This window comes from Oncorhynchus tshawytscha, linkage group LG28 (genome assembly GCF_018296145.1).
Source record: "Oncorhynchus tshawytscha isolate Ot180627B linkage group LG28, Otsh_v2.0, whole genome shotgun sequence".
Lineage (NCBI taxonomy): Eukaryota > Metazoa > Chordata > Actinopteri > Salmoniformes > Salmonidae > Oncorhynchus > Oncorhynchus tshawytscha.
Genome location: NC_056456.1, coordinates 40,369,455 through 40,388,834, shown reverse-complemented (window position 1 = coordinate 40,388,834; position 19,380 = coordinate 40,369,455). Strand labels below are relative to the sequence as shown.

The 19,380-nt window shown below is 43.4% G+C and overlaps 1 protein-coding gene across 2 annotated transcripts in view; it reads right to left on the bottom strand.

The window, feature by feature from the left end:
• LOC112238841 (receptor-type tyrosine-protein phosphatase mu-like) overlaps positions 1 to 19,380 on the bottom strand; it is a 503,654-nt gene that overhangs the window by 390,822 nt on the left and 93,452 nt on the right. For both annotated transcript variants that reach the window (XM_042308178.1, XM_042308179.1), the window contains exon 2: positions 6,869 to 6,991. In XM_042308178.1, coding sequence (XP_042164112.1) covers positions 6,869 to 6,991 — 123 coding nt within the window. The remainder of the gene's footprint in view (positions 1 to 6,868; positions 6,992 to 19,380) is intronic.

Sequence of the window (19,380 nt, the reverse complement as noted above, 5' to 3'; positions counted from 1 at the left end):
GTATAGGGGTATTTGAGGTATATGGGGTATTTGAGGTATATGGGGTATTTGAGGTATAGTAAATGGGGTATTTGGGGTATTTGAGGTATATGGGGTATTTGAGGTATATGGGGTATTTGAGGTATATGGGGTATTTGAGGTATATATGGGTATTTGAGGTATATGGGGTATTTGAGGTATATGGGGTATTTGAGGTATTTGAGTAAATGGGGTATTTGAGGTATACGGGGTATTTGAGGTATATGGGGTATTTGAGGTATATGGGGTATTTGAGGTATTTGAGGTATAGTAAATGGGGTATTTGAGGTATATGGGGTATTTGAGGTATATGGGGTATTTGATATGGGGTATTTGAGGTATATGGGGTATTTGTATATGGGGTATTTGAGGTATATATTTGGGGTATTTGAGGTATAGTGGGGTATTTGAGGTATATGGGGTATTTGAGGTATAGTAAATGGGGTATTTGAGGTATATGGGGTATTTGAGGTATATGGGGTATTTGAGGTATATGGGGTATTTGAGGTATATGGGGTATTTGAGGTATATGGGGTATTTGAGGTAACCGGGTATTTGAGGTATAGTAAATGGGGTATTTGAGGTATATGGGGTATTTGAGGTAAACAGGGTATTTGAGGTATATTGGGTATTTGAGGTAAACGGGGTATTTGAGGTATAGTATATGGGGTATTTGAGGTAAACAGGGTATTTGAGGTAAAGTATGTGGGGTATTTGAGGTATAGTAAATGGGGTATTTGAGGTAAACAGGGTATTTGAGGTAAAGTATGTGGGCTATTTGAGGTATAGTAAATGGGGTATTTGAGGTAAACAGGGTATTTGAGGTAAATTATGTGGGGTATTTGAGGTATAGTAAATGGGGTATTTGAGGTATATGGGGTATTTGAGGTATATTGGGTATTTGAGGTATATTGGGTATTTGAGGTAACCGGGGTATTTGAGGTGTAGTAAATGGGGTATTTGAGGTACAGTATATGGGGTATTTCAGGTACAGTATATGGGGTATTTGAGTTATAGTATATGGGGTATTTGAGGTATAGTATATGGGGTATTTGAGGTATAGTATATGGGATATTTGAGGTACAGTATATGGGGTATTTCAGGTACAGTATATGGGGTATTTCAGGTACAGTATATGGGGTATTTCAGGTATATAGTGTATTTGAGGTATATGGGGTATTTGCAGTACAGTGTATGGTGTATTTGAGGTATATGGAGTATTTGAGGTATAGTATATGGGGTATTTGAGGTATAGTATATGGAGTATTTGAGGTATAGTATATGGAGTATTTGATGTATAGTATATGGAGTATTTGAGGTATAGTATATTGGGCATATGAGATACAGTGCCTTGCGAAAGTATTCGGCCCCCTTGAACTTTGCGACCTTTTGCCACATTTCAGGCTTCAAACATAAAGATATAAAACTGTATTTTTTTGTGAAGAATCAACAACAAGTGGGACACAATCATGAAGTGGAACGACATTTATTGGATATTTCAAACTTTTTAACAAATCAAAAACTGAAAAATTGGGCGTGCAAAATTATTCAGCCCCTTTACTTTCAGTGCAGCAAACTCTCTCCAGAAGTTCAGTGAGGATCTCTGAATGATCCAATGTTGACCTAAATGACTAATGATGATAAATACAATCCAGCTGTGTGTAATCAAGTCTCCGTATAAATGCACCTGCACTGTGATAGACTCAGAGGTCCGTTAAAAGCGCAGAGAGCATCATGAAGAACAAGGAACACACCAGGCAGGTCCGAGATACTTTGTGAAGAAGTTTAAAGCCGGATTGGATACAAAAAGATTTCCCAAGCTTTAAACATCCCAAGGAGCACTGTGCAAGCGATAATATTGAAATGGAAGGAGTATCAGACCACTGCAAATCTACCAAGACCTGTCCGTCCCTCTAAACTTTCAGCTCATACAAGGAGAAGACTGATCAGAGATACAGCCAAGAGGCCCATGATCACTCTGGATGAACTGCAGAGATCTACAGCTGAGGTGGGAGACTCTGTCCATAGGACAACAATCAGTCGTATATTGCACAAATCTGGCCTTTATGGAAGAGTGGCAAGAAGAAAGCCATTTCTTAAAGATATCCATAAAAAGTGTCATTTAAATTTTGCCACAAGCCACCTGGGAGACACACCAAACATGTGGAAGAAGGTGCTCTGGTCAGATGAAACCAAAATTGAACTTTTTGGCAACAATGCAAAACGTTATGTTTGGCGTAAAAGCAACACATTTCATCACCCTGAACACACCATCCCCACTGTCAAACATGGTGGTGGCAGCATCATGGTTTGGGCCTGCTTTTCTTCAGCAGGGACAGGGAAGATGGTTAAAATTGATGGGAAGATGGATGGAGCCAAATACAGGACCATTCTGGAAGAAAACCTGATGGAGTCTGCAAAAGACCTGAGACTGGGACGGAGATTTGTCTTCCAACAAGACAATGATCCAAAACATAAAATCTACAATGGAATGGTTCAAAAATAAACATATCCAGGTGTTAGAATGGCCAAGTCAAAGTCCAGACCTGAATCCAATCGAGAATCTGTGGAAAGAACTGAAAACTGCTGTTCACAAATGCTCTCCATCCAACCTCACTGAGCTCGAGCTGTTTTGCAAGGAGGAATGGGAAAAAATGTCAGTCTCTCGATGTGCAAAACTGATAGAGACATATCTCAAGCGACTTACAGCTGTAATCGCAGCAAAAGGTGGCGCTACAAAGTATTAACTTAAGGGGGCTGAATAATTTTGCACGCCCAATTTTTCAGTTTTTGATTTGTTAAAAAAGTTTGAAATATCCAATAAATGTCGTTCCACTTCATGATTGTGTCCCACTTGTTGTTGATTCTTCACAAAAAAATACAGTTTTATATCTTTATGTTTGAAGCCTGAAATGTGGCAAAAGGTCGCAAAGTTCAAGGGGGCCGAATACTTTCGCAAGGCACTGTATATGGCGCATTTCAAGTATATAGGGTATTTGAGGTGTAGTATATCTGGTATTTGAGGTATATGGCATATTTGAGGTATATTTGGTATTTGAGGCATATGTGGTATTTAAAGTATATGGGGTATTTAAAGTATATGGGGTATTTGAGGTATAGTATATGGGGTATTTGAGGTATAGTGTATCAAGTATTTGAGGTATAGTATATCGGGTATTTGAGGTATAGTATATCGGGTATTTGAGGTATAGTATATCGGGTATTTGAGGTATAGTATATTGGGTATTTGAGGTATAGTATGTGGTGTATTTAAAATCGTACACCTTTTTTTATATACAGCTTCTCATGTACAGATGATTGACAAATCATTGAAAATAATTGGGGGGTTTTCAATCACGACCTCCATTCATCACTGTCAAACGCTCCCTGAAACACTTCAGCAAGCAGGCCTTTCTAATCGACCTGGCCGGGGTATCCTGGAAGGATATTGATCTCATCCCGTCAGTAGAGAATGCCTGGATATTTTTTTTTTAATTCCTTCCTAACCATCTTAAATAAGCATGCCCCATTCAAGAATTGTAGAACCAGGAACAGATATAGCCCTTGGTTCTCCCCAGACCTGACTGCCCTTAACCAACACAAAAACATCTGATGGCGTTCTGCATTAGCATCGAACAGCCCCCGTGATATGCAGCTGTTCAGGGAAGTTAGAAACCATTATACACAGGCAGTTAGAAAAGCCAAGGCTAGCTTTTTCAAGCAGAAATTTGTTCTGGGACACTGTAAAGTCCATGAAGAATAAGAACACCTCCTCCCAGCTGCCCACTGCACTGAAGATAGGAAACACTGTCACCACTGATAAAACCACCATAATTGAACATTTCAATAAGCATTTTTCTACGGCTGGCCATGCTTTCCACCTGGCTACTCCTACCCCAGTCAACAGCACTGCACCCCCCACAGCAACTCGCCCAAGCCTTCCCCATTTCTCCTTCTCCCAAATCCGTTCAGCTGATGTTCTGAAAGAGCTGCAAAATCTGGACCCCTACAAATCAGCCGGGCTAGACAATCTGGACCCTTTCTTTCTAAAATTATCTGCCGAAATTGTTGCCACCCCTATTTACTAGCCTGTTCAACCTCTCTTTCGCGTCGTCTGAGATTCCCAAAGATTGGAAAGCAGCTGCGGTCATCCCCCTCTTCAAAGGGGGGGGACACTCTTGATCCAAACTGCTACAGACCTATATCTATCCTACCATGCCTTTCTAAGGTCTTCGAAAGCCAAGTCAACAAACAGATTACCGACCATTTAGAATCTCACCATACCTTCTCTGCTATGCAATCTGGTTTCAGAGCTGGTCATGGGTGCACCTCAGCCACACTCAAGGTCCTAAACGATATCTTAACCGTCATCGATAAGAAACATTACTGTGCAGCCGTATTCATTGATCTGGCCAAGGCTTTCGACTCTGTCAATCACCACATCCTCATCGGCAGACTCAACAGCTTTGGTTTCTCAAATGATTGCCTCGCCTGGTTCACCAACTACTTCTCTGATAGAGTTCAGTGTGTCAAATTGGAGGGTCTGCTGTCCGGACCTCTGGCAGTCTCTATGGGGGTGCCACAGGGTTCAATTCTTGGACCGACTCTCTTCTCTGTATACATCAATGAGGTCGCTCTTGCTGCTGGTGAGTCTCTGATCCACCTCTACGCAGACGACACCATTCTGTATACATCTGGCCCTTCTTTGGACACTGTGTTAACAACCCTCCAGAAAAGCTTCAATGCCATACAACTCTCCTTCCGTGGCCTCCAATTTCTCTTAAATACAAGTAAAACTAAAAGCATGCTCTTCAACCGATCGCTACCTGCACCTGCCCGCCTGTCCAACATCACTACTCTGGACGGCTCTGACTTAGAATACGTGGACAACTACAAATACTTAGGTGTCTGGTTAGACTGTAAACTCTCCTTCCAGACCCATATCAAACATCTCCAATCCAAAGTTAAATCTAGAATTGGCTTCCTATTTCACAACAAAGCATCCTTCACTCATGCTGCCAAACATACCCTCGTAAAACTGACCATCCTACCAATCCTCGACTTCGGCGATGTCATTTACAAAATAGCCTCCAATACCCTACTCAACAAATTGGATGCAGTCTATCACAGTGCAATCCATTTTGTCACCAAAGCCCCATATACTACCCACCATTGCGACCTGTACGCTCTCGTTGGCTGGCCCTCGCTTCATACTCGTCGCCAAACCCACTGGCTCCATGTCATCTACAAGGCCCTGGTAGGTAAAGTCCCCCCTTATCTCAGCTCGCTGGTCACCATAGAATCTCCCACCTGTAGCACGCGCTCCAGCAGGTATATCTCTCTAGTCACCCCCAAAACCAATTCTTTCTTTGGCCGCCTCTCCTTCCAGTTCTCTGCTGCCAATGACTGGAACGAACTACAAAAATCTCTGAAACTGGAAACACTTATCTCCCTCACTAGCTTTAAGCACCAACTGTCAGAGCAGCTCACAGATTACTGCACCTATACATAGCCCACCTATAATTTAGCCCAAACATCTACCTCTTTCCCTACTGTATTTTATTTATTTGTTTATTTATTTATTTAGCTCCTTTGCACCCCATTATTTTTATTTCTACTTTGCACATTCTTCCACTGCAAATCTACCATTCCAGTGTTTTACTTGCTATATTGTATTTACTTTGCCACCATGGCCTGTTTTTTGCCTTTACCTCCCTTATCTCACCTCATCTTCTCACATTGTATATAGACTTGTTTCTACTGTATTATTGACCGTTTTTTTTTTTTCTCCATGTGTAACTCTGTGTTGTTATATGTGTCGAACTGCTTTGCTTTATCTTGGCCAGGTCGCAATTGTAAATGAGAACTTGTTCTCAATTGGCCTACCTGGTTAAATAAAGGTGTTCTCAACTGGCCTACCTGGTTAAATAAAGGTGTTCTCAACTAGCCTACCTGGTTAAATAAAGGTGTTCTCAACTGGCCTACCTGGTTAAATAAAGGTGTTATCAACTGGCCTACCTGGTTAAATAAAGGTGTTCTCAACTGGCCTACCTGGTTAAATAAAGGTGTTCTCAACTAGCCTACCTGGTTAAATAAAGGTGTTCTCAACTAGCCTACCTGGTTAAATAAAGGTGTTATCAACTGGCCTACCTGGTTAAATAAAGGTGAAATAAAATAAATAAATAAAAATCATCATTGAATAAAAATGTAACTTTAATCTGAAATTACCCCAACCCATCCTTACTCCATGAAGCTCTCCTACTTCCTACCCCACTAGTCTGAATGTGTAACCATGGTAACAGCATTCCCACTTCCTACCCCACTAGTCTGAATGTGTAACCATGGTGGCAGCATTTCCACTTCCTATCCCACTAGTCTGAATGTGTAACTATGGTGACAGCATTTCCACTTCCTACCCCACTAGTCTGAATGTGTAACCATGGTGACAGCATTTCCACTTCCTACCCCACTAGTCTGAATGTGTAACCATGGTGACAGCATTTCCACTTCCTACCCCACTAGTCTGAATGTGTAACCATGGAGACAGTTGGTGTGTATAAGGTCCTTTCTTGTTGGTCCAAAACATTGGTATAAAATCCATGAGATATTGTAGAACATCCTATCCGTCTGTCTGATGGAGATAATTCCCAGATTTAGGGATTTGGAGTTTTGGATTTCAAGTTTTGGATTTGGAAACTACCCTCTTTTCCATCAGTGTCATCTAGGTGTTTTACCTTTGAGCATCCAAACAAACAACTATTTTACTGTATGTTATTGTAGCCAGTTCTTACCTTTGGATATCTGAACAAACAATGTGTCTTTACGGGTACGGTAGTATGACCAGGCTTACCTGTTGGCATCCAGGGGTCTGCTGTGGGCTTCACTCTGGTGTTGGCCTGTTCCCAATCTAGATCGTCCTCTCTCCCCTGGGTGTACCCGCAGGCTGCAAACGGCTTGTCAAACTTACAATCACCTGTTACAAAAGACAGAAGAGAATCATTCACAATTCATCTTGTTTGTGCAACTATTCCATTTACTCCACACCATAATGAAAATGAAAACAATAAATTACATTCATAACATTCATTATCCCCCCCCCCGTCTCTATTTATAATGCAATATGGCCTCTGATGCTGAGACGGGTTGAAGTGAGACACAGTGAGGGACTAGGACAGCCGTCGATGCACAACACACATTAGCCACATTAGCCAACATGGCAGTCCAATTTCACTATGACAAGTAGTGAAATGTCCCGGCTCCATCATCGTTCGACGTCGTCTCTGTGCCAAGTGGCACCCTAGTCCCTATTTAGCGCACTACTTCGGACCAGAGCTCTGTGTAGTGTGTAGTGCACTAACTAGGGAACAGGGTGACAGCTAGAACACAAGACGTAGTGTTCCAAACGGCACCATCTAACACGTATTGATTTATGCTTTCCTCTAACAGCAGTTAGTGCTGTAGCAGCACTCCAGTCTACGGGACTTAGCTGTTCACCTGTCTTTCATTGACACACACACACACACACTACACACACACACACACACACACACACACACACACACACACACACACACACACACACACACACACACACACACACACACACACACACACACACACACACACACACACACACACCACTGTTCAACCATTCTACTGCCTCTACTCTGAAGCTGACAGTGAGGAATCATTAGGAGATGTGTGTGTGTGTGTGTGTGTGTGTTCAGCTCTGCCTGTTGGTGTGCGATCGATTACTACACACTCTCCTTTATTCCTCCCACCTAGAAGGCCATACAACACAATGTCAAGGTTCCTCCCATCCATACAACACAATGTATAGGTTCCTCCCATCCATACAACACAATGTATAGGTTCCTCCCATCCATACAACACAATGTAAAGGTTCCTCCCATCTATAAGGCCATACAACACAATGTATAGGTTCCTCCCATCTATAAGGCCATACAACACAATGTCAAGGTTCCTCCCATCCATACAACACAATGTTAGTTCCTGATCTGGCTACGCAATATGGCTGTGAGCTACACTAGTTCATTTAGCAGACAAGATTTGCTTAGAAAATCATGTCATTATTTTATAGTATGATGAACACAATTGAACAAAGCTGTATTAAAAATGATATTTTCTCCAAATGATTTGAGGGAGTGTGCCCATGTGGATATTCTGTGTTGAGCAGTTAACAAAGAAATCCCTCCTATATGTTTAATTTAGATTTATTTATGTTGGTCTACAAACGTTGGGCTGTATGATTCGATTTTTAATACATTCTAAGGATGCATGATGTGACTCTAATGACGATGTGAAAAAAAGTTTCTTGAAAGACATGAGCTCTGCTTTGTTTTGTTTTTGTGCAGGCTGTACACACTTCATCAGTCTCTCATTCACAATTTCCCTTTGTGTGGCTGTTATTCCCCTTTAAAACAAAATCCATGCATTTTTTTGTGGCCAGTGGCTGTTGTGCCCTTGGGCTGAATATAATCATTGTAATTCCCTTCTCCCTGCGTGCTGCGCGCCCTGAAACACCTTTCACTCACATGGCTCTCCGTCAATTGATCGGGTCTTTCTCACAGGCTACAAGTGAAGACAGACACATCGGGGAGGCAACCGCGCTCATCCTGATCCAATTCTGAGGTGCATGTTGAAGATATTGGAAGAACTGTCCACATTTACTTTTCGTCAGCCAACGAGATGAGTAGGCCTAACGAACAGCAAGAGCAATAGCCTACGTCAATCTACTCTCCCACATAGTACAAAAGTCGACCTATTCCGTGCGAGAAATAAATATTCCAAACATAGCCTGGGACAGTTGGGGGATGCCATAGATCCCAAATTTTACTACCACTAGCATCAACATTTTTTTAATGCAATATGACTGACACAACAGATCAGAACGTTTAGCCTAAAATGTTGATAAACTATTAGGCTATTTCTTCACATTATAAGCACAGCAATGCACATATGGCAGTAGGCTATAAACAAGAATGTTCAATTAGCAGGAAAACACCATTATCAAAAGTGACCACTGTCCCCCCTTAGTACAAAGGTTGACCTATTAAATTCTGTTTGATAAATAAATGATCCAAACATAGTCTGGAACAGCTGTGGGATGGGATAGATCCCAAATGAATACAACCACAAGCATCAACAAAAACGTTTATTTTTTATTTTTTATGCAATTAGGCTGAACTCAACAGATCAGAATGTTAAAAATGTTGATAAACTGTTACTGCCTTGACCAATAGCGTCGTTGCGTAAAAAAGTATGCAGCATCAGCTGGAACTATGTCGACAGTTCAACATTCACCTTCTGCTACCATTTCAGTCAAGCCGTCTACACAGACAGTTTGATCGCATACGCTAGATACATCCAACGTGTGCACCAGACAGATCGTACTGCAACAAGGCAAACGCAGTGCTCTATGTACACCTCCAAAAGCAATCATCAAGTTTACAGACGACACAACAATAGTTGGTCTGATTACCGACAATGACCAGACAGCCAACAGGGAGGTGGTGAGGGCCCTGGTGGAGTGGTGCGAAGATATTAACCTCTCACTCACTGTCAACAAAACAGAGGAGATGATCGTGGACTTCAGGAAACAGAAGAGGGAGCGCGCTTCTATCCACATCGACGGGAACGCAGTGGAGAAGGTGGAAAGCTTCTGGTTCCTCGGGGTACACATCACTGAAAATCTGAAATGGTCCACCCACACAGACAGTGTGGTGAAGAAGGCGCAGGGATCCTCCTCTTTTTAAGAGGCCATCATTCTGTTTTCTCCCACAATTGCATAGCCTATAGAAATGCTGAGCTCTCATGAAGTGTTCGGTTAGATTTTCAATTACATTTACATTGATGTCAGAGTGATTAGAGGGACAATAGAGTGCTGAGAAGCAGGCAGTTAGACAGTTTGGTAGGCTACTAATAACCATCAGCAGAATGGTCAGCAGAGCTTGAAGAAGCCTAATTACCTTAACTAAACTGTTGTCACGTGGAATTTGACTGCCTTCATGACTCGTGACTGCCCGTGTGGTGGTAATACGGTCACCGTAACAGCCCTAGTCATACATACATTTGCTAATCTTGCCAACAAAAAAAGTTTTCAAAGTGGCCTCAATGAAAATATACCTCAATGAAAATATACCTCAATGAAAATATACCTCAAGCCGCTTTCTTGCTTTCTTTGTTTTCTTGCCTAGAATTGTATTAAAAGTACTACAGTGCTTTTTACTATAATTCTTTAAATCATTTATCTTCGCTCCAGAGTTTCTTCTTCTTTTTTTGTTAAGTTTAGTTACATGATTTCTCAATTTACTGTATGTTTGCCAATCTGCTGTGTTGTCAGACTTATTTTCTCTTCCCTTTGCCTCATCCCTCTCAGCCATACAGTTTTTCAATTCATCATCTGTACATGGGGATTTGGCAGTTCTAACAGTCCGTTTTTTTGATGGGTGCATGCCTATCAGTAATTGGAAGCAGCCGTTTCATAAATGCTTCAAGTGCAGCATCAGATTGTTCCTCATTACACAGATCAGACTAACAAATCTTTTTCACATCTTCGACATAGGAATCACTACAAAAACCTCTTGTATCATTGTTTATACACAATTTTAGGTCCAATCTTTGGAACTTAGTTTATTCTAGATATGGTTATTATATTATCGTCACTACATCCGATGGGATTTGACACAGCTTTAGAGCAGATTTTCTGCAACATTAGTAAAGATGTGATCAATACACGTGAATGATTTAGTTCCTGTTCTGTTTGTTTGTAAATAACCTGGTATGTTGACTAATGACTTGAACCAGATTGCAGGCGCTCGTTAATGCTTGGAAATTATTTTTGGAGCGGGCAGCTTGATGACAACCAGTCAATATTTAGGTCACCCAGAAAATATACACCTCTGTTGATATCACATACATTATCCAACGTTTCACACATATTATCCAGATACTGACTTTTAGCACTTGGTGGTCTACAGCAACTTCCTACGCGGATAGGATTTAGATTAGGCAGATGAACCTGTAGCCATATTTCTTACACATCATCTGACTTGAGATCCTCTCTCATCCTAAATTAATACATACAATGCAACACCTCCACCATTTGCATTTCTATCTTTCCTGTATATTATATAACCATGTATAGCTACTGCATCATCAAATGAATTATCTAAGTGTGGTTCAGAGACGGGACAGAATATTAATGTTTTCTGATGTTAAAACTTGTTATGGACTAGGTCCCTGTGGCGGGATCAAATCAGCGGAAATTTTAGAGCGCCACCTAATAGTTTTCGATAAAACTCAAACTTTCATTAAAACACACATACAAGGTACTGAATTAAAGCTACACTCGTTGTGAATCTAGCCACCAAGTCAGATTTGTAAAATGCTTTTCGGCGAAAGCATGAGAAGCTATTATCTGATAGCATGCACCCCCCAGAATACCAGACCGTCAACAAAACAACAGATTTCGCGGTAGCCGGCGCTACCCAAAACGCAGAAATAAAATATAAAACATTCATTACCTTTGACGAGCTTCTTTCTTGGCACTCCTATATGTCACATAAACATCAAATCCGTCATTGTGTACCCAAAATGTGATTTGCTGAAGACCGGTCTGATCCAGAAAAATGCCCCTTTACAAGACGCAACGTCACTTTTTAAAATTACAAAAGTTGCCTATAAACTTTTACAAAACACTTCAAACTACTTATCTAAACCAACTTTAGGTATTAATAAACGTTAATAATCTATCAAATTGATCACGGGGCGATCTGTATTCGATAGCAGCAAGTCTTGAAATCATACTCCATGTTTTCACTTTCATAACATCCTGTGGTGTACTCGATGAAAGGAAGTGCTTACACGTCACAAAACCAAGGATAAAGCAGCCCCAAAATGACAGCATTGGCGACATCGTGTGGAAGCTGTAGGTGTTTACAGGGGATCTCCATGTATTTTCCTCAGTCTTAGACAATACATTGACTGGCGGATGAATATTTTTTTTGTATTTTTGGTGAACAGTTTTTCGAAGGATTTTGACTCCTAAACACGTTCTGTTATAGGCACAGACACGATTTAACCAGTTTTAGAGACTTCAGAGTGTTTTCTATACACACACACTTATCATATGCATATACAATATTCCTGGCATGAGTAGCAGGACGCTGAAATGTTGCGCGATTTTTAACAAAAAGCTGCGAAAATTCGCAGCCTCCTTAACAGGTTTTAATAAGTTTTCAATTTCATGAACCTTGTTTCTCAGGCTACATACAGTATGTTATTATGAGCAATTTTTTGTCCTTTTCTGGGTTGCTAGTCTGTTTTTAGTACCATTCTGAGAGGTTGACCCGAGGTAGACATGTCCGTGACATTTACATTTGATTCATTGGTACTGAGTGAGCTGCCAAACAGTTTCAGGACAAACAGCGGAATTCAATTCTATGTGCATTTGATTATTTCTGACAATACCCTCGGAGACAACAGTTAAAGGAACATAGATCAGGTTACTTACAGTCACTACACTTCTAGTTTTCTGAGATATAATACCCTTTCCATCTCCTCTATCACTGATTATGACAGGGAGGACGCAGTGTTCTATGTTGATGGAGATCATCCTGGAACTGCTGCAGTTAGGGTTAATCCCATCTCTTTTAAAGACTGTTGGTTGCTCCCACACGAAGTGAAAATTGTCACAAAAGGAGACATTCCTGTCTTTGCAGAGTTTATTCAGGAACTCGTTTAGGGCAGCGATGTGGCTGTAACCCCTCCTATACCATATACTGTAGCTAGAGATTACTGTTCTCTTCCCTGTGCCAACAAGGGTGTTGAAGATAATTTCATCGTCCTTCTTCAGTTCCTCAGAAAAGTGAATGTCGTTAAACTAACTTGAATGACAAAATCTCTCACCATCGAGCTGCCCATGACGATGGTTGTCATGACAGAATCCGATGGGGAAGGAAGAGGGGGAATGGAACGGGCCTGCCTTTGGGCAGGGGGAAGGAGGTGTACTTCGTCTCATGCCAGCCGTACATGTACCAGTAGCAGTGGATGGCGTCAGAATCTTTGGGGAGATGGAGGAGGGCCCAAGACCTTGTTTCCTTTGGTCGGCGATTGGCTGAGCTGTGGAGGAAGGCTCAAGACCTTGTTTCCTTTGGTCGTCGATTGGCTGAGCTGTGGAGGAGGGCCCAAGACCTTGTTTCATTTAGTCGGTGACTGGCTGAGCTGTGGAGGAGGGCCCAAGACCTTGTTTCCTTTGGTCGGCGACTGGCTGAGCTGTGGAGGAGGGCCCAAGACCTTGTTTTTCTTTGGTCAGCGACCGGCTGAGCTGTGGCTGGTGCCCCTGGACGGATGTTGGCTGTTGGTGTATTCCCAAGATCAGAGCTGACTCCCAGGGACGGTATGTAACCTAGTGGTTAGAGCGTTGGTCCAGTAACCTCCATCTTACCACTGAATAAGGCAGGTAACCAACTGTTCCCCGGTAGGCCGTCATTGCAAATAAGAATATGTTCTTAACTGACTTGCCTAGTTAAATAAATAAAGATTTAAAAAATATATACCAACAATAGAAGAAAAAAATCCACCTCCAGCAGGACAAAGCTGTATCTGATTGTCTAGGATACATGGAGGCCAACCAGACTGCCTCCCACACGAACTCCTTTGCTTTGCCAGTGTCCAGTCTCCCACCGGCTACAGAGTTGAGCTTACAATCTGTCCAGTGGATTGGAGCAGGTCAGCCTGATCCATCAACCCCTTGGCTGTAGGAGGCATTCAGAACTGCATAGTAAAAAGTAAGCACATCTTGTTTTTCCTGCAGCTGAGCTAGCAGCCAGAGAATCTCTTCCCTAAAGCTTATTGATAACAATACAATTGGAACAGACAAAGAATGTATGTTAATTTAGAGTTTCCTTGGGTATGAGCCCAGACCTAGACACAAATTTTGACCTGTTACATTGTTAATGACAGTGAGTCTGTATTCCCAGCCCACTGACCAGCACAACCTGAGACCAGGTGTATTCCTGACCAGCACAACCTGAGACCAGGTGTATTCCTGACCAGAACAACCTGAGACCAGGTGAATTCCCAGCCCACTGACCAGAACAACCTGAGACCAGGTGTATTCCCAGCCCACTGACCAAAACAACCTGAGACCAGGTGTATTCCCAGCCCACTGACCAGAACAACCTGAGACCAGGTGTATTCCCAGCCCACTGACCAAAACAACCTGAGACCAGGTGTATTCCCAGCACACTGACCAGAACAACATGAGACCAGGTGTATTCCCAGCCCACTGACCAGAACAACCTGAGACCAGGTGTATTCCCAGCCCACTGACCAGAACAACATCAGACCAGGTGTATGACTCACCTGACCAGAACAACATGAGACCAGGTGTATGAATCACCAGAACAACATGAGACCAGGTGTATTCCCAGCCCACTGACCAGAACAACATGAGACCAGGTGTATTCCTGACCAGAAGAACATGTGACCAGGTGTATTCCCAGCCCACTGACCAGAACAACATGAGACCAGGTGTATTCCTCACCAGAACAACATGAGACCAGGTGTATTCCTGACCAGAACAACCTGAGACCAGGTGTATTCCTGACCAGAACAACATGAGACCAGGTGTATTCCTGACCAGAACAACATGAGACCAGGTGTATTCCCAGCCCACTGACCAGAACAACATGAGACCAGGTGTATTCCTGACCAGAACAACATGAGACCAGGTGTATTCCTGACCAGAACAACCTGAGACCAGGTGTATTCCTGACCAGAACAACCTGAGACCAGGTGTATTCCTGACCAGAACAACATGAGACCAAGTGTATTCCTCACCAGAACAACATGACACCAGGTGTATTCCTCACTAGAACAACATGACACCAGGTGTATTCCTCACTAGAACAACATGACACCAGGTTTATTCCTGACCAGAACAACATGAGACCAGGTGTATTCCTGAACAACATGACACCAGGTGTATTCCTCACCAGAACAACATGAAACTAGGTGTATTCCTGACCAGAACAACATGAGACCAGGTGTATTCCTGACCAGAACAACATGAGACCAGGTGTATTCCTGACCAGAACAACCTGAGACCAGGTGTATTCCTGACCAGAACAACCTGAGACCAGGTGTATTCCTGACCAGAACAACATGAGACCAGGTGTATTCCTCACTAGAACAACATGACACCAGGTTTATTCCTGACCAGAACAACATGAGACCAGGTGTATTCCTGAACAACATGACACCAGGTGTATTCCTCACCAGAACAACATGAAACTAGGTGTATTCCTGACCAGAACAACATGAAACCAGGGATATTCCTGACCAGAACAACATGAAACCAGGTGTATTCCTGACCAGAACAACATGAGACCAGGTGTATTCCTCACCAGAACAACATGACACCAGGTGTATTCCTCACTAGAACAACATGACACCAGGTGTATTCCCAGCCCACTGACCAGAACAACATGACACCAGGTGTATTCCTCACTAGAACAACATGAGACCAGGTGTATTCCCAGCCCACTGACCAGAACAACATGACACCAGGTGTATTCCTCACTAGAACAACATGACACCAGGTGTATTCCCAGCCCACTGACCAGAACAACATGACACCAGGTGTATTCCTCACTAGAACAACATGACACCAGGTGTATTCCCAGCCCACTGACCAGAACAACATGACACCAGGTGTATTCCTGACCAGAACAACATGAGACCAGGTGTATTCCTGACCAGAACAACATGACACCAGGTGTATTCCCAGCCCACTGACCAGAACAACATGACACCAGGTGTATTCCCAGCCCACTGACCAGAACAACATGACACCAGGTGTATTCCTCACTAGAACAACATGACACCAGGTGTATTCCTCACCAGAACAACATGACACCAGGTGTATTCCTCACCAGAACAACATGACACCAGGTGTATTCCTCACTAGAACAACATGACACCAGGTGTATTCCCAGCCCACTGACCAGAACAACATGACACCAGGTGTATTCCTCACTAGAACAACATGACACCAGGTGTATTCCCAGCCCACTGACCAGAACAACATGACACCAGGTGTATTCCTCACTAGAACAACATGACACCAGGTGCATTCCCAGCCCACTGACCAGAACAACATGACACCAGGTGTATTCCTGACCAGAACAACATGAGACAAGGTGTATTCCTCACCAGAACAACATGAGACCAGGTGTATTCCTCACCAGAACAACATGAGACCAGGTGTATTCCTGACCAGAACAACCTGAGACCAGGTGTATTCCTGACCAGAACAACCTGAGACCAGGTGTATTCCTGACCAGAACAACATGAGACCAAGTGTATTCCTCACCAGAACAACATGACACCAGGTGTATTCCTCACTAGAACAACATGACACCAGGTGTATTCCTCACTAGAACAACATGACACCAGGTTTATTCCTGACCAGAACAACATGAGACCAGGTGTATTCCTGAACAACATGACACCAGGTGTATTCCTCACAGAACATGAGACCAGGTGTATTCCTGACCAGAACAACATGAAACCAGGGATATTCCTGACCAGAACAACATGAGACCAGGTGTATTCCTCACTAGAACAACATGAGACCAGGTGTATTCCTCACCAGAACAACATGAGACCAGGTGTATTCCTCACTAGAACAACATGAGACCAGGTGTATTCCCAGCCCACTGACCAGAACAACATGACACCAGGTGTATTCCTCACTAGAACAACATGAGACCAGGTGTATTCCCAGCCCACTGACCAGAACAACATGACACCAGGTGTATTCCTCACTAGAACAACATGACACCAGGTGTATTCCCAGCCCAACAGAACAACATGACACCAGGTGTATTCCTCACTAGAACAACATGACACCAGGTGTATTCCCAGCCCACCCAGAACAACATGACACCAGGTGTATTCCTGACCAGAACAACATGAGACCAGGTGTATTCCTGACCAGAACAACATGACACCAGGTGTATTCCCAGAACAACATGACACTGATTCCAGAACAACATGACACCAGGTGTATTCCCAGCCCACTGACCAGAACAACATGACACCAGGTGTATTCCTGACCAGAACAACATGACACCAGGTGTATTCCTCACCAGAACAACATGACACCAGGTGTATTCCCAGCCCAACAACATGACACCAGGTGTATTCCCAGCCCACTGACCAGAACAACATGACACCAGGTGTATTCTCACTAGAACAACATGACACCAGGTGTATTCTAGAACAACATGACACCAGGTGTATTCCCAGCCCACTGACCAGAACAACATGACACCAGGTGTATTCCTCACTGAGAACAACATGACACCAGGTGTATTCCCAGCCCACTGACCAGAACAACATGACACCAGGTGTATTCCTCACTAGAACAACATGACACCAGGTGTATTCCCAGCCCACTGAAGAACAACATGACACCAGGTGTATTCCTGACCAGAACAACATGAGACCAGGTGTATTCCTCACCAGAACAACATGACACCAGGTGTCCTCACCAGAACAACATGACACCAGGTGTCCTCACCAGAACAACATGAGACCAGGTGTATTCCTGACCAGAACAACATGAGACCAGGTGTATTCCTCACCAGAACAACATGAGACCAGGTGTATTCCTCACCAGAACAACATGAGACCAGGTGTATTCCTCACTAGAACAACATGAGACCAGGTGTATTCCTCACTAGAACAACATGAGACCAGGTGTATTCCTCACCAGAACAACATGAGACCAGGTGTATTCCTGACCAGAACAAACATGAGACCAGGTGTATTCCTCACCAGAACAAACAACATGAGACCAGGTGTATTCCTCAACATGACAGAACAACATGACACCAGGTGTATTCCTCACTAGAACAACATGAGACCAGGTGTATTCCCAGCCCACTGACCAGAACAACATGACACCAGGTGTATTCCTCACCAGAACAACATGACACCAGGTGTATTCCTGACCAGAACAACATGACACCAGGTGTATTCCTGACCAGAACAACATAACACCAGGTGTATTCCTCAACAGAACAACATGACACCAGGTGTATTCCTGACCAGAACAACATGACACCAGGTGTATTCCCAGCCCACTGACCAGAACAACATGACACCAGGTGTATTCCTCACCAGAACAACATGACACCAGGTGTATTCCCAGCCCACTGACCAGAACAACATGACACCAGGTGTATTCCTCACTAGAACAACATGAGACCAGGTGTATTCCCACCCACTGACCAGAACAACATGACACCAGGTGTATTCCTCACTAGAACAACATGACACCAGGTGTATTCCCAGCCCACTGACCAGAACAACATGACACCAGGTGTATTCCTCACCAGAACAACATGACACCAGGTGTATTCCCATTCACCAGGTGTATTCCTGACCAGAACAACATGACACCAGGTGTATTCCTCACCAGAACAACATGAGACCAGGTGTATTCCTGACCAGAACAACATGACACCAGGTGTATTCCTCACCAGAACAACATGACACCAGGTGTATTCCCCACACCAGAACAACATGACACCAGGTGTATTCCCAGCCCACTGACCAGAACAACATGACACCAGGTGTATTCCTCACCAGAACAACATGACACCAGGTGTATTCCTCCCACTGACCAGAACAACATGACACCAGGTGTATTCCTCACCAGAACAACATGACACCAGGTGTATTGACCCCAGGTGTATTCCTCACCAGAACAACATGACACCAGGTGTATTCCTGACCAGAACAACATGACACCAGGTGTATTCCCAGCCCACTGACCAGAACAACATGACACCAGGTGTATTCCTCACTAGAACAACATGAGACCAGGTGTATTCCCAGCCCACTGACCAGAACAACATGACACCAGGTGTATTCCTCACCAGAACAACATGACACCAGGTGTATTCCTCACCAGAACAACATGACACCAGGTGTATTCCTCACCAGAACAACATGACACCAGGTGTATTCCTCACCAGAACAACATGAGACCAGGTGTATTCCTCACCAGAACAACATGAGACCAGGTGTATTCCTCACCAGAACAACATGAGACCAGGTGTATTCCTCACCAGAACAACATGAGACCAGGTGTATTCCTCACTAGAACAACATGAGACCAGGTGTATTCCTCACCAGAACAACATGAGACCAGGTGTATTCCTCACCAGAACAACATGAGACCAGGTGTATTCCTGACCAGAACAACATGAGACCAGGTGTAAGAACAACATGACACCAGGTGTACATGAGACCAGGTGTATTCCT